Source organism: Trachurus trachurus (assembly GCF_905171665.1).
Source record: "Trachurus trachurus genome assembly, chromosome: 13".
Lineage (NCBI taxonomy): Eukaryota > Metazoa > Chordata > Actinopteri > Carangiformes > Carangidae > Trachurus > Trachurus trachurus.
Genome location: NC_139892.1, coordinates 1934813 through 1949711, shown reverse-complemented (window position 1 = coordinate 1949711; position 14899 = coordinate 1934813). Strand labels below are relative to the sequence as shown.

General features: G+C 41.5%; 1 protein-coding gene across 1 annotated transcript; it reads right to left on the bottom strand.

The window, feature by feature from the left end:
• Window positions 1-1195: 1195 nt before the first annotated feature.
• On the bottom strand, window positions 1196-14706 carry LOC310995677 (microfibril-associated glycoprotein 4-like; the record flags this gene model as incomplete). The annotated part of the gene is made up of 7 exons (XM_083984794.1): window positions 1196-1663; window positions 1946-2113; window positions 2468-2564; window positions 6403-6588; window positions 9945-10127; window positions 12380-12565; window positions 14695-14706. The coding sequence occupies 7 exons, from the start codon at window positions 14704-14706 to the stop codon at window positions 1398-1400; spliced, it is 1098 nt and encodes a 365-aa protein (XP_083840920.1). The 3' UTR covers window positions 1196-1397.
• Between the last annotated feature and the right edge of the window lie 193 nt (window positions 14707-14899).

Below are 14899 nucleotides of genomic sequence, written 5' to 3'. Positions count from 1 at the left end.
GCCAAAGACGCTGAACTTGGGTGAACTCGCTACGTGGCAAAATGTGATACAGTCGCCGTGTAGGGTGGAGATTATGTTGATGAAAGATCGCAACATGACATCTGGACAAATCACAGGGCGTACACTGGGGAAGAAGTGTCATGTTCACCTCTCATTTTAATAAGAAGGCAGGGCTTTTACAGTACAGTATAAAAACAAAGTCACAGAGAGAAGAAGTTTAGTCTGGTCTGGGACAGGCTCGGGGTTATGTCCATTTTTTGGGGGTGTAAACTCTAATGCACTGAACTTCATCTCCATCTTTTCTAATCATTTTTGTGAAGTTTTATTGACGCTTTGATGACTTTTTTTTTTTTTTTACTTTTTGAACACTTTTGGATACTTTCATTTGTATCATTGAATGTGGAAAATAAAGATCCTCGATCACAACTAGCCCTGTTTTGGATCCTGATTTTTTCTCCAACAGTGAATGAGGAGGAGGAAGAGGAGAAGGTTGAGGAGGAGCAGGGTCGGGAAATTATTATTAGCTTTATTTTGAAGATACAGCTTGAGCTGGAAAATTGACTTGTTACAGCAGCAGATGAAAAACAACAAAGGTAAAATAAATAATATAAATAAAAGAGACATTGTAGCCTAAAGTTTAGACTTATATTACTGATATAAATCTTTGGACAGATATTCATGGTTCCCTGATGTCAAATCATTATAATTTTAATCCTGTAGTGCCGCTATGAAGTTAGTGTTGTGAACTTTAGACACATGATCCAAACAGGATGAACTGTGGTGACTCTGATGATCACATGACTTCTCCTCCAGCACCATCATCTGCTCAAATGTTTTATTTATCCAACACTCTAGTTTATGACTTGTGAAACTAAAGATGCTCCAATCAGTCTCATCTTTATTTGTATTTGGTGCTAATTATTAGCATGTACGGCCAGTTGAGAAAAATAGAGGAAAAAATGAACTCCTTATAAATAACAGTGAGATCATTTTCTACACTGAGGAATAAAACTGATATTAAAAATGACAACATTGAAGTTAAAACAATCAAGTGTATTTATTTGATAATCACTCAGATCAGCATCAATCACGAACAATAATCACTAAATACAATTTTTGATATGAAAAAAAAAATCAGGAAACTGAATTTAAATGCATCTGGTATAAAAACATAGGAAGCAAGTGCATGCACCTGTTCAACAGAGTTATCATGTCTAACAGGAATTTTGAAACAAGATGAGTAAGAAAGAGAACAATGAAAGATTTTATGATCATTTTGATTCAGAGGTTATTGTTGGCATTAAGTCCAGTCGGACTAGTGATTATATGCCCGAACATCCCAGCTCTCCAACCCTGATGGAGGGCGTGATTATCTCATTGATCTACTGCTGATCAGATTAAGTGCATGGATACTTAGCAACTGATCTGATTTTCATGGTGATGGTCTTAAGGGAGCACACCTCTCCTCTCCATGCGGACCATAGGATTTGGACATTTTGATGGTTGACACCATTAGGTGCGTACAGGCCGTTGGGGTTTGTGCTTTGGCAGTCTTTGTACCAGAATCCACCAAGATGTTGCCGAGCACAGTTTTTATCCCACACATCCTGGTCTTTGTCATAGGTGGTGAACTTCATGGAATTGTGGTCTGTTAAACTGTCCCCTAGAAACAACAGAGTCAAAATGTAATTTCAATTTGGAATGGAGGAGGAAAGATGCAGTTAATCCAGCTAAAAGAAATTTGTTTGTTTGTTTATACAGTGAAATCAGTGAAACTGCCAAATTTTTCTATTTTCTAAAATTATTTTTATAGAATTCAAAAAATCATGTGATATTTTTTTAGTCTGTTTGTCCACAGTGTAACATTCAGCCTTCACCTGGCTCATTGTTGAATACCTACAGTACAAGTAAGAAAAGGAAACATTTCCACTGAAGTGACCCTCACCTGCTGCTCCTCCTGTGAAGCGGCCCAGATCCAGCTGATATCCTTCCCTCTCAGAGTTGACGAAGAAAGACGAATACTGAGCAAAGGCCTTCGCTCCCAAACAGCCCTCCATGTCCACCCGCAGCTCGTTCTTCTTCCTCATCGTCAGCAGGAAGATGTTGTCCAGACCTGAGGACACACACACACACACACACACACACACACACACACACACACACACACACACACACACACACACACACACACACACACACACACACACACAGCTCCGATTACACTTCACCTCTTGCACCAAGGCTCTACAATATTTTAATTTATTCATTTCTAAATGCTCCACTGTGTTCACCAGCCACTCACTGACTGTCTGACTGACATGTGCTGCTGCTGCAGGTTGTGCAGCTTCTTTTCGTTTTTCTTATTTATTTAGTAAAAGCCGCTGCCTGCTGTGCAGTGTAATGAGAGCATCTTTAATCCACAGATACTTTACAGTAATATACCTGTAATTCTCCCTCTAGGACTCACCCAGCCAGTGCTCCCCTGCTACATTCCCAAATCCACTCTTGTAATGTTTCCATGGCCGGTAGAAGTTTTCACTCCCATCCAACCTCCTCTGAAAGACCTGAAAGGGAGAATCACAACAATTCAGTCAACTAAAAATAAAGCTATTCAATTAGCAGGACTTGAAATCACTTAAAAAAAGAAAAAGAAAAACATCTTTTCAACTGAACCAGGTGAGTTTGATGACTATCTGGTCTGTAAACAGCAATCACAGTTGCTGTAGTGTCTTTTATTTGTCTGTCACACTGTGCTCTGTCACATGTTTAAGTGACAGAGATTCCTGATATGAACATCATCACAACTGCTGCGGTGATGGACTAACTAAATTATACAACATGGACACTGGTTACTTTCTCAGACTTTCTAAAAACAAGTGTCTGCTGCTGTAAATATTGTTTACTTGGGCTACTTCATGAGAACATACATTTTAAAATGTTTTGTTATAATTAAAGATCAACAAAATCAGGCATTTTCATTCATTTAAATACACTAAGGTTTTTTTTCAATATAGTTTTCTATACAGAAAACTGTGCAAGCTGCCACAGCTAACAAATCAGATGATGATCATTTAAAGGTACAATATGTAAGAAATCTAAAGAAACTGGCTGTAAAATCCTCCTGTCATGTTGCTTGAAAGTATTGTGTTAGTTAGTCAGCAGCCTAGTCCCATTTGTTTATATTTGTAACCATAGCAACCTAGAGCTGGTGCATTCTGGGAAAGTAAAGGCTGCCATATGTAAGCTGTGTCTCAATTCAGGGGCTGCAGCCTTCGGAGGACCCAGCCTACGCGGTCTCCGGAGGCAACGGCTTCGGAGGCTCCTCCGTCGGCCGCATCAACCGTCGGTAAATGAGACGGTCTAGCCTTCAGAGCATTTCCTGATCCGAACGTAAACAACGGCCGAACGTAAACAACGGCCGGACGTTAAACATTTAAAAGTGCCGCTTGTAACGGCTCTACCGCTCCTCCTCCTCCTCCTTTTTTTTTTTTTTTTTTTTTTCAAGAAGTAGAATCAATACAAGGGCAGTTATCATTAATATACTAATAAACAAACCATTGAACAGCAGCCAGGGGGGGGGGGGGCTTCAGGCAAGTGAATAGAGAATAAAGAGCACAAGTAATGTGTTTTCATAGCTTTCTTATTAAAAGTTGTCACACACCTCCGCTCCTCACCTGTGCAGCCAGAGCAGAGCAGAGCTCAGCAGCGGGCAGCCACACCTCCGAGCCGGCCGCAGAGCCGGTTACCGTGGCTACAGCACAGAGCTGCTACGTTCGATAGCTAACGGCTAGGTTGCTAATAACAACAACGGTGCAGCAAAGCATCTTGGGATACGGGAGGCCGCGAAGGATGGTAGCGATGCATCCTCCGAATGCAGGGGAAAGGAGGACGCATTTGGAGGCTGCATTTGGAGGACCCTTCGAATTTGGACGAATTGGGACAGCCTTCGCGCAGCGCTGTGACGTAATCGGCCTTCAAATCCACCCTCCGAAGGATGCAGACCCTGAATTGGGACACAGCTGTAGTGATCAGCTACAGGTGTGACCTCTCAGTTGTCAGCTTCGCCTTCTCCGTCTTTCTTTCTCTCCTTTCTTGGCTAAAGCAACGTGTGTAAGTATTCTTCAGTATGTAACATTGAGTCGTTACTCATTTTGAATTTTGTTGTTGATTGTGACAGCTAAGATGTTGATTAGCATGAGCAAGGCCCAGTTAGCTTTGTTAGCTCTATTGTATTTATCTGTTGTGCTGTTATATTAGCCAAGTGTGCTATCTACACTGATATTCTGTATCAGGTTTGTTTAATAAGTATTTTACTGTATTTTGTTGCAGTTTCACAAATATCTCAAGTAAACTTCATGGAAGTAACAAAGCTGTGTCCTGGAGTTTCTTGGGAGTGTTTAGTTGAGTTAAGCAATATCACACTCGAGGTCGTGCTGTTGTACTGTATATCAGCACGGCTGTGATTCGGTCAGATAATCACACCGTGCTGATATACAGTACAACAGCACGACCTCGAGTGTGATATTGCTTTTATACAACAGTGCTACGAGCGCATTTTAGAACAGTAATAAACTACAAGAGATTATGATTTGTTTGTTTATTTAATCATTTATTTGGCTCCGCCAACAGAAATAGTTCCGCAACTGGAAGGGAGACAAGGCTGTTGCCAGGCAACACATAAACATTTCATACTAGCTTGCTACGAGCTACAAGCTTCTCCATCGAGCTGCTTCCAGTGCTGGTTCTGGTTCTGAGCCCGTGTCTGATTAGCACCGCAGCAACAGGACCAGCGTGAAGACATACAGAGACGTTATCGACACCGTATTACATTTGTTTATCTGCTATGTAATCAATATAAACACAGTTGAAGCTAAGTAGCTGAGCTACGTGGCTAACAACAGCTAACGCTAATATCAAAACACATCACCGTCAAAACGTAGTTGCCCCCGCGGCGATTTTTCCCCCAGCCGGGTTTAGTAGAGATTTATCGCCAATTAGACGGACCAGGTCAGGTCCAGGTTTTAATGTTCAGGTCCGTTTATAACTGTAGCAGCAACAGCAGCAGCAGCAGAGAGATGGGGCAGCTCCTGTATGGGGAGCGTGGCTCTGACTTAGCTCATATAATACATCCATGCTTAGCTCCTGTCCAGCTGAACAGCGGAGTGATTATGTCTGTGAAAAGTCCCAGTGCTGTTATACTGTATATCAGCACTATGGAATGTCTCGTTGTCCAATCAAATTGCTCGGTTGGGACCGGTCGGAACTAACTGTTGTATAATGGAACATAGTCTATGACACCTCCTAATATATCAGAGAGATTCAGGAATAATGTTCATATAACATACTGAATTCACCAACAACAATCCTACAGCCAAAATATTCGCCACCCAGCGCCCTCTCCCAGTCACAGCGTCAGTGGCATTTCAGCCTCCGGGTTGCCAGTTAAGCTTCCATTCAGCTGCAACTACGGCTGGGAGATAAAACGAGATTGTGAAAAAAAAGATTGTTTTCTATTATTGGTTATCATGGTCATATTTCCTTGATATCACACGGTAGAAATAAGCGGCTTGTCGCTCTACCATTTTATGCACAGCTTGCTGTTGTGAGCATGTAGCCTATATTTTGAGCTGCTGCTGAAGCTAAAGCTGAAGGGAAGGATTACAAAGTGAAAGTTAGAAAAGAGGGAGGAAATGTGGCGAAATGGAGCCGATGGTAAATTAAGTGATTGTGAACGTGTGGAGCGGTTCATTAGATGAGTCCGGCCCGGTCAGGTCGCTTGTCTCCCATCGTCATGTTTTATGATCTGACAGAAAGTGGAGGAGTAGGCTACCGGAGTGGCTTGTGTCGTTTATTCTGCGGTAAGACGTCTCATGTAGGCTCATGTACAGCAGCAGGGGCTCCTGTAGATGCTCCTGTAGATGCGGGGTTACAGTATGTGTGTGTGTCTGTGTGTGTCAGCGCTGCACACACACACAGCGTCGGAGCGGTGAAATGTTACAATAACTTGCAGATCACCTGAGTGACATGAACTCCACTCGTAGTTACTGTGAGTCAGAGCAATTAAAGTTGTTGATGAATATTTAGCTTTTTACTCTGCTTTGAGACTTTGAGACTGACTTGAGTGAGCAGAGCGGAGGTTAGCGCGTCGCTGTCTGGCAACCTCGAGTTTGGGGGGTAGGGCAGGGGAAACTGTTTTGAATTTGACTGCAGCAACATTTTTGGCCACATTCTTACATATCGCTCCTTTGGAGTGACAAGTCTTAAAGGAGAGAAGTCACAACACTCGTTGAAAACTGAAACAATACTTTTTTTTTTATCAATGGCTCCCCACTTTTGAATTGGCTTTTTAGGGCTCATCGTCAAATACGAAATCTAATCAGATATGAGGTGTAGTGTACTGACGGTCCATCTGCCCCCGTCAGTGTCCATGTCACAGAGGACGTGCAGGGGTGAGGTGGGGCCTCCTGGGTAGATGGTGTACACCCCACTGGTGCTGGTGCTGTCATGGCGATACACGTCATCACAGTCAATGGGCAGGTAGCTCTGGTCCGATGCCACCGAAACCAGCAGCCCCACTAACAGAGTTACCTGGGTAGACAATAATAATATGATAATGACATTTATTTACTACTTAATTTCTATTTTAATTTAGGGGTTCAGCGCTCAAGTCGAGAAGGATCAGGATTGAGGAGTCACCATTGCTGCACTTTGTAATAATGTATTAAATTGTCATCTCATGATGTAATAAGGCCACATTTTGTAATAATCTGACACATTTTGTAATAAAATTCTTGAACGCAATATAAACTTTGCCACATTTTGTAATTAGGCTAGTTGTTACATAATGCATCAAATTATTACAAAATGTGGGTGTTGCATTAAGAAAATGTAATAATTTGATGCATTATGTACCAACAATGGTTATTACATATTGTTTTTAAGAATTTTATTACAAAATGCGGCGTTGTTACACAATGACTTTTTTCTTGTAAAATTATGACTTTATTCTCATAAATTGACAAATTTGCTCTCAAACTCTGTGATTTTTCTTTCTCAATGTGGCCCTAATACTCAGTCGTAACAAACTATGTTAAACACAGTGAAAAACTAGCTAGCTAAACAAAAGTTGATAGTTCCCATGGTGACTTAAAATAGACTTTGTGTGACTAATGGGTCAAAACCCCAAAATACTCAGTTAACTGTGGTAGATCAGTGTGAAAACTGAAAATATTTACATAATACGCATTAGTCCTTTATTAAAATGGTTGAAATTTTAGATAAACTTTCTACTGATTCAGTAATTTGCATTTGCATCAGGATGAAACTAACCCTAACCCTATTTAGTGTAAATTAAATGTGAGAGAGTCAGCTGCTCAACTTACCCAAAGACCCATGTCGCTGTCACAGAGGTGAAGGGAAAAACTCTAAAAGGTTGGAGTCTCGAAAGTGGAGATGTCTGCCGTGGTTCTGTTTTTATACAGGCTATGTTGGGTTAAAAAAAGGAAAAGCATGATAGAGAAGGAAGGGGTTAGTGTGAAGCGTGGAAAAGCACTGTTAAGTTTGCGTGTGCACTGTGCAGCCACCTGCAGGGGGAGTGAAGGTCGGGCAACGGAGATAACGGCAGCTTGCAAAAAAGAGTGGTGCTGTACCATGTAAACAATTTGCCAACAACCATATATGAAGGAGACAGATCTGTTAACTGTAAAACTTTATACATTTTTGTGGTTCAATACATTGACAATTTAAGTTGAGCATTTATTGAGGATTTGTAGTATTTTTAATGCTACCACTTATGGGTTTCAACTAAATGTGGTCTGACTCATATAATACATACTTTTAATTTAGTATTTTTTTAGTCTCTGATTTTAAGTATACAACTGATTCTGTTTAACACACAATGATAAATTGCTAAAAAAAAAATCCTACTTGTTCTGACCTTCTGAAACTCTTTACCAACTGATTGTCTTGTCATTACCATCTGCTGTAATCATACATTATATGTAATTATTACAGGAAACTTTCAAGTCTCACAGGGAGGAATGTTGCGTAAATAATTGAAAAGTTCTGAGAAAGTGAGGTGAGATGAGTGCAAAGCGTGGGAAAGCACCGTAAGTTCATGTGTGCAGCCACCTGCAGGGGGAGTCAAGGTCGGGCAATGTAGATAACGGCCACCAGCAAGATAGAGTGGTGCCAAAGACGCTGAACTTGGGTGAACTCGCTACGTGGCAAAATGTGATACAGTCGCCGTGTAGGGTGGAGATTATGTTGATGAAAGATCGCAACATGACATCTGGACAAATCACAGGGCGTACACTGGGGAAGAAGTGTCATGTTCACCTCTCATTTTAATAAGAAGGCAGGGCTTTTACAGTACAGTATAAAAACAAAGTCACAGAGAGAAGAAGTTTAGTCTGGTCTGGGACAGGCTCGGGTTTATGTCCATTTTTTGGGGTGTGTAAACTCTAATGCACTGAACTTCATCTCCATCTTTTCTAATCATTTTTGTGAAGTTTTATTGACGCTTTGATGAGTATTTTTCAGACTTTTTGAACACTTTCGGAAACTTTCATTTGTATCATTTAATGTGGAAAATAAAGATCCTCGATCACAACTAGCCCTGTTTTGGATCCTGATTGAGGAGGAGCAGGGTCGGGAAATTATTATTAGCTTTATTTTAAAGATACAGCTTGAGCTGGAAAATATTTAAAAGAGACATTGTAGCCTAAAGTTTATACTTATATTACTGATACCAAACTTTGGACAGATATTCATGGTTCCCAGATGTCAAATCAAAATGTTCCCTTTGTGCCACCATGAAGTTGACAGTAGTGTTGTGAACTTTAGACAAATGATCCAAACAGGATGAACTGTGGTGACTCTGATGATCACATGACTTCTCCTCCAGCACCATCATCTGCTCAAATGTTTTATTTATCCAACACTAGTTGGATGACTAGTTTATGACTTGTGAAACTAAAGATGTCCCAATCAGCCTCATCTTTAGTTGTATTTAGTGCTAATTATTAGCATGTACTGCCCTTTGAGAATAATAGAGGAAAAAATGAACTCCTTATAAATAACAGTGAGATCATTTTCTACACTGAGGAATAAAACTGATATTAAAAAATGACAAACAAGTGTATGTTAAAAGTGTATTTGGTAATCACAAATAATAATCACTAAATACAATTTTTGATATGGAAAAAAAAAGAAGTTAATTTTAATACATCAGGTGAAAATAACATAGGGAGCAAGTGCATGCACCTGTTCAACAGAGCTATCATGTCTGACAGGAATTTTTAAAACAAGATGAGTGAGAAAGAAAAAACTTTAAGATTTTATGATAATTTTGATTCAGAGGTTATTGTCGGCATAAAATCCAATCGTACTAGACACCATCATACGTACAGGCCGTTGGGGTTTGCGTCGTGGCAGGCTTCGTACCAGAATCCACCAAGATAATGCTGAGCAGTTTTTATCCCACACATCCTGGTCTTTGTCATAGGTGGTGAACTTCATGGAATTGACCACTGATAAACTGTCCCCTAGAAACAACAGAGTCAAAATGTAACTTCAATATGGAACGGGGGGGAAAAATGTAGTTAGTCCAGCTAAAAGAAAAGTGTTCATTTATACAGTGAATGGGTCTCACACACACACACACACACACACACACACACACACACACACACACACACACACACACACACACACACACACACACACACACACACACACACACAGCTCTGATTACACTTCACCTCTTGCACCAAGGCTCTTCCGCTGAGAAACTACAAGTGGTTTGTAACTGCCCTGAGCAGCTCAGCCGCAGACACATGAACCCATAAATTCAGCGCCTGCTGGCCCCCCACACCCGGCCGGTCTGCCGCTGAAAGCCCCACTAGGATTCAGAGAAGCACAGAATGTGTCGCCGCCTTTATTACCGGTACCGGTGTCACGTAGAGACTCTCTGATCCTCTCCCAGACACACAGCACACCGTGGCTCCGCTGAGCTCCAGACCCCGAGTCTTCCTGCTTCTCTCCTCGTTACACAGTACACAGCGTGACCAGTCTCCCTCCAGCCCTGGAGCCTTCCTTGGCGCCGGCGGTCCCGTTGCCGCCACCAGTTAGGCTACCGATAATTAGCGGCGCCGAGGAAGGCTCCAGAGCTGGAGGGAGAGCGGAGCAGGGAGACTTGGGGTCTGGAGCTCAGCTGAGCCGCGGAGTGCAGTGTGCAGAGCGACCCCGTTCAGGCTGCAGTGGCGGTGCTGATACAGCGGAGTTTATGTTCAAAAGGCGCGGTGCTTGGTTTCTGTTGGCAGGCTTGTTGCTCTGCTCTGCTGGAGGGGGTGTGTCGTGAGGAGGCTCCGAGGGGAGGGCCGTACGAGCTCGGAGGGGAGGGGTGGTGCTTTTTTCAAACGTCTTTCAGATCGAAGACCATAGGGTTCATACATTTGATAATCATTAGCTCACAGTTAAGCCTTAGTCAAGATCATTGGCCCTCTGTTTTTTGACTCCTCTGTCTCACGCCGTCCTCTTTTTTTTCTAACCATGTTCCTTCTTTCTTCTCTGCCCTCCCCTAGCTCTCTCGTATTCAGGACATCGCTGATGTACAATGTTGTTAGTGATCCATGTTTTCACAACTGAGGACTTTACCCTGTGTGCCATGACACTGTGTGGACAAGTAAATATCTGACTCAATAACCTTTACTCCATTGCAGTTACGTATATTTGACCACAACTGTTTCTACTTATCATGAAGTTGTGTGCTTTGTCCACCTCTGATAAAAGTTTAACTTCTTCTCAAGTGGACGAGGTTCAACTAGTGATAAATATCACAACCGATAAGTTCAAATATTTTTTTTAGTAATTCATTATTTGGTCCACATGAATGTTAGAAAACAACAATGATATAAATAGTATAGAATTTTCTAATCTTTTATATCATTATCTTGGAATTTCTTGTTTTGTCGACCTCTGACATCACGCTGACACACACTGACATCCACAGAGAGCAGTCCTGGACTAAATTAATGGTTGCAGTTGATTACAAATTTTACAATAAATTAATTTACAAATTATGTTAAACATAGTGAAAAACTAGCTGATCACAAGTTCCCATGGTGATGTCACTTAAAATGTGTTGCTTTGTGTGACCACTGGGTCAAAACCCGAAAATACTCAGTTAACTGTGGTAGATCAGTGTGAAAACTGAAAATAGTTGCAAAACAAACATTAATCATTTTATATTTCAGATAACTTTCTACTGATTCAGTAATTTGCATTTGCATCAGGATGAAACAGAAACTACTTACACACAAACACAGACACACACAATATGTTGTGTAAATGAAATGTGTGAGAGTCAGTTGCTCAACTTACCCAAAGACCCATGTCTGTAGCTAAGCTCTGTGTGAGGAAAAATACGTGTTGTTGTTTCAGAGGAGGAAAAAGAGAAGGGGGAGGGAAAAAAGTCTTGAAAGTGGAGATATGTGTTGTGGTTTTGTACAGCCTATATGTATATGAGGAGGAGGAGGAGGAAGAAGAGGAGAAGGATGGGGAGGAGCAGGGTTAGAACATTATTATTAGCATTGTTTTGAAGATACTGTAAAGCTTGAGGTTGTTTCCGTCATAAATGTAGATAAGACAAGACTTTTTATTGATCCCACTGATGGAAAATTTACTTGTTACAGCAGCAAATGAAAAACAACAAAGGTAAAAAAAAAAAAAAAAAAAAACAACTAAAAAGAGACATTGATATATATAGTCTAAAGTTTAGGCTTATATCACAATACCAATCTTTGGACAGATACTCATGGTTCCCAAAAATTGCACAAAAATGTGTTTGTTTATACAGTGAAATCAGTGAAACTGCCAAATTGTTCTATTTCCTAAAATTATTTTTACAGAATTCACAAAAATCCTGTAGTATTTTTTAGTCTGTTTGTCCACAGTGTAACATTCAGCCTTCACCCGGCTCATTGTTGAATACCTACAGTACAAGTAAGAAAAGGAAACACACAGCTCTGATTACACTTCACCTCTTGCAAGGCTCTATAATATTTCCATACTTTCCGTTTCACTGCTAAATGCTCTGCTGTGTTCACCAGCCACTCACTGACTGTCTGCCAATTTTATGTCTATGTCATTGTCACATATATTCAAACCTATTAAAACCTATAGGTTCTTCCCGTGTGGGCTCACCGCAGGCGGCCCCGGTTCGAATCCCGCGTCGGACAGCCCTTTCCCCCTCTCTCTGCCTCCCCCTTTCCTGTCTATCTCTACTGTGTTCTATAAATTAAAGGCAAAAAGCCAAAAAGTAGCCTATACTTAAAAAAAAGAAAGAAATCTAATCAGATATGAGGTGTAGTGTACTGACGGTCCATCTGCCCCCGTCAGTGTCCATGTCACAGAGGACGTGCAGGGGTGAGGTGGGGCCTCCTGGGTAGATGGTGTACACCCCACTGGAGCTGGTGTTGTCATGGCGATACACGTCATCACAGTCAATGGGCAGGTAGCTCTGGTCCGATGCCACCGAAACCAGCAGCCCCACTAACAGTGTTACCTGGGTAGACAATAATAATATGATAATGAACTTTATTTATATATTAATTTAGGGGTTCAACATGTCAAAAGCAGCGCTCAAGTCGAGAAGGATTGCTGCACTTTGTAATAATGTATTAAATTTTCACCTCATAATGTAATAACGCCACATTTTGTAATAATCTGACACATTGTGTAATGAATTTCTTGAACGCAATATAAACTACTAAACGTCACATTTTGTATTTAGTTGTTACATAATGCACCATACTTCTCATAAATGTATTACTTTATTCTAGTAAATTTACAACTTTATTCTCAAAGTCTGTGATTTTTTTCCCCCTCAATGTGGCCCTAATACTCAGTCGTAACAAACTATGTTAACTCTTTCGCGACCATTGACGAGTAAACTCGTCACAGCCTGCCGAACGTTCACGACCACTGACGAGCAAACTCGTCAAAACCGTTTTTTTTACAGATTACGATAATAGACACTCTCAGGTACCCTGTGTGTGAATATGGTAGTCCTCTGATATGTAAAACTGTTTTAAAGCAGATATCAGTGGAATGTTTTTGTTAATATAAGTCCTAAATAGTCCTATTTTCCGTCAGCAATCACTTACATGAAGTATTTCAGCCTAAACACGAGTCTCTCCGTCACTCTGCTCTGCTGTAACCCGAGGAGAAAATTTTCCTTGTGGGATACAAGTGTTATCCAATGAGGAGAGAGAACGGCATGAAGGGCTGTGTGTGCAGCCAAGGGATGCGCGTGAATGTGGTGACGTAGCACGAGGACCAATTGATGCCTGACAAGGGCGGGGGCTGCTAACTCATGGTGCGTTCAAAGAAACTCGTACTTTGTGTTTTTCCTTCCTGTGAAGTCATACCAGTTCGATCTGGTACGAGTTCACGGGTCGGAAGTTACGAGTGGCCGTTATAGGGAACTTTCACAGACAACAGGATGGTAAAAACACGAGCTACGGGTTACCTGGAACGCTACCAAGTCGTAGTTGTGACTTGAAGCTGTAACTTACGGTTTCAAAAGCCTGCCTTGAACGCAGCATTAGCCGAAACGGCCGTGAAGCTGATATCTGCTTTAAACTAAAACCAAAACATAATGTTTTTTATAAACTGTGTGATCTTGGTTTTGTTTGAGTAATCGTTCTCCTTGAATGCTGCTCTGGGGACAGCGTGCAGCGCTGTGCGGCTGTCGGCTACAGTGTTGCCACTTTCTCGCTGAATCTGGCGACTTTCCAAACCCTCTTGGCGACTTTTGACAAAAGCGACCGACGACAAATCTGGCGAGTTTTTCCGGTGCTGTTACAAACGTTTCTGGTTTGGAGACTCGGATCTGAAAGCCGGTTATCTCTGCTGTTTTCACGGTGCAGCGGAGTGGGCGCTCTGCAGCGGGGGCTGTGACCGGCCGCCCCTGCCACAGAGCACTCATCGCCGGCCAGTCACACAGCAGTATTCTACAAATATATTTATTTAGCCGTAGAAATGATTTGGGAGACATGCCACACTGCAGAGTACCGGTAAAATGAGCAGATTGCCACTTGACACAAAAGTGCGTTTTTCTCTGAAACTAGAGCGGGAGCTCCGTTTTTGGAGAAACCCAGCTCTCTTCTTCTACTTCTTACTCACGAACGAAACGGCGGAAAAACTCGCCGTTTTTTCGTGGAGCACGTTGTAAAGTCACTCTTCAACCACGTGAAGACCGTTTGTTTCTAGGTGACGTACAGAGTTCGGTTCGACGTGAGATAAAAGGTAAACAAATAGCCAAAAACATGTGGTCCTGAGCAGATGTGCTGAGGAATTAGTGTGGTCGCGAAAGAGTTAAACACAGTGAAAAACTAGCTAGCTAAACAAAAGTTGATAGTTCCCATGGTGACTTAAAATACGTTGCTTTGTGTGACCACTGGGTCCAAACCTCAAAATACTCAGTTAACTGTGGCAGATCAGTGTGAAAACTGAAAATATTTATAATAAGCATTAGTCCTTTATTAAAATGGTTGATATTTCAGATAAACCTTCTACTGATTCAGTAATTTGCATTTTGCATCAGGATGAAACAGAAACTACCTACACAAACACAGATACACACAATATTTAGTGTAAATTAAATGTGAGAGAGTCAGCTGCTCAACTTACCCAAAGACCCATGTCGCTGTCACAGAGGTGAAGGGAAAAACTCTAAAAGGTTGGAGTCTCGAAAGTGGAGATGTCTGCCGTGGTTCTGTTTTTATACAGGCTATGTTGGGTTAAAAAAAGGAAAAGCATGATAGAGAAGGAAGGGGTTAGTGTGAAGCGTGGAAAAGCACTGTTAAGTTTGCGTGTGCAGCCACCTGCAGGGGGA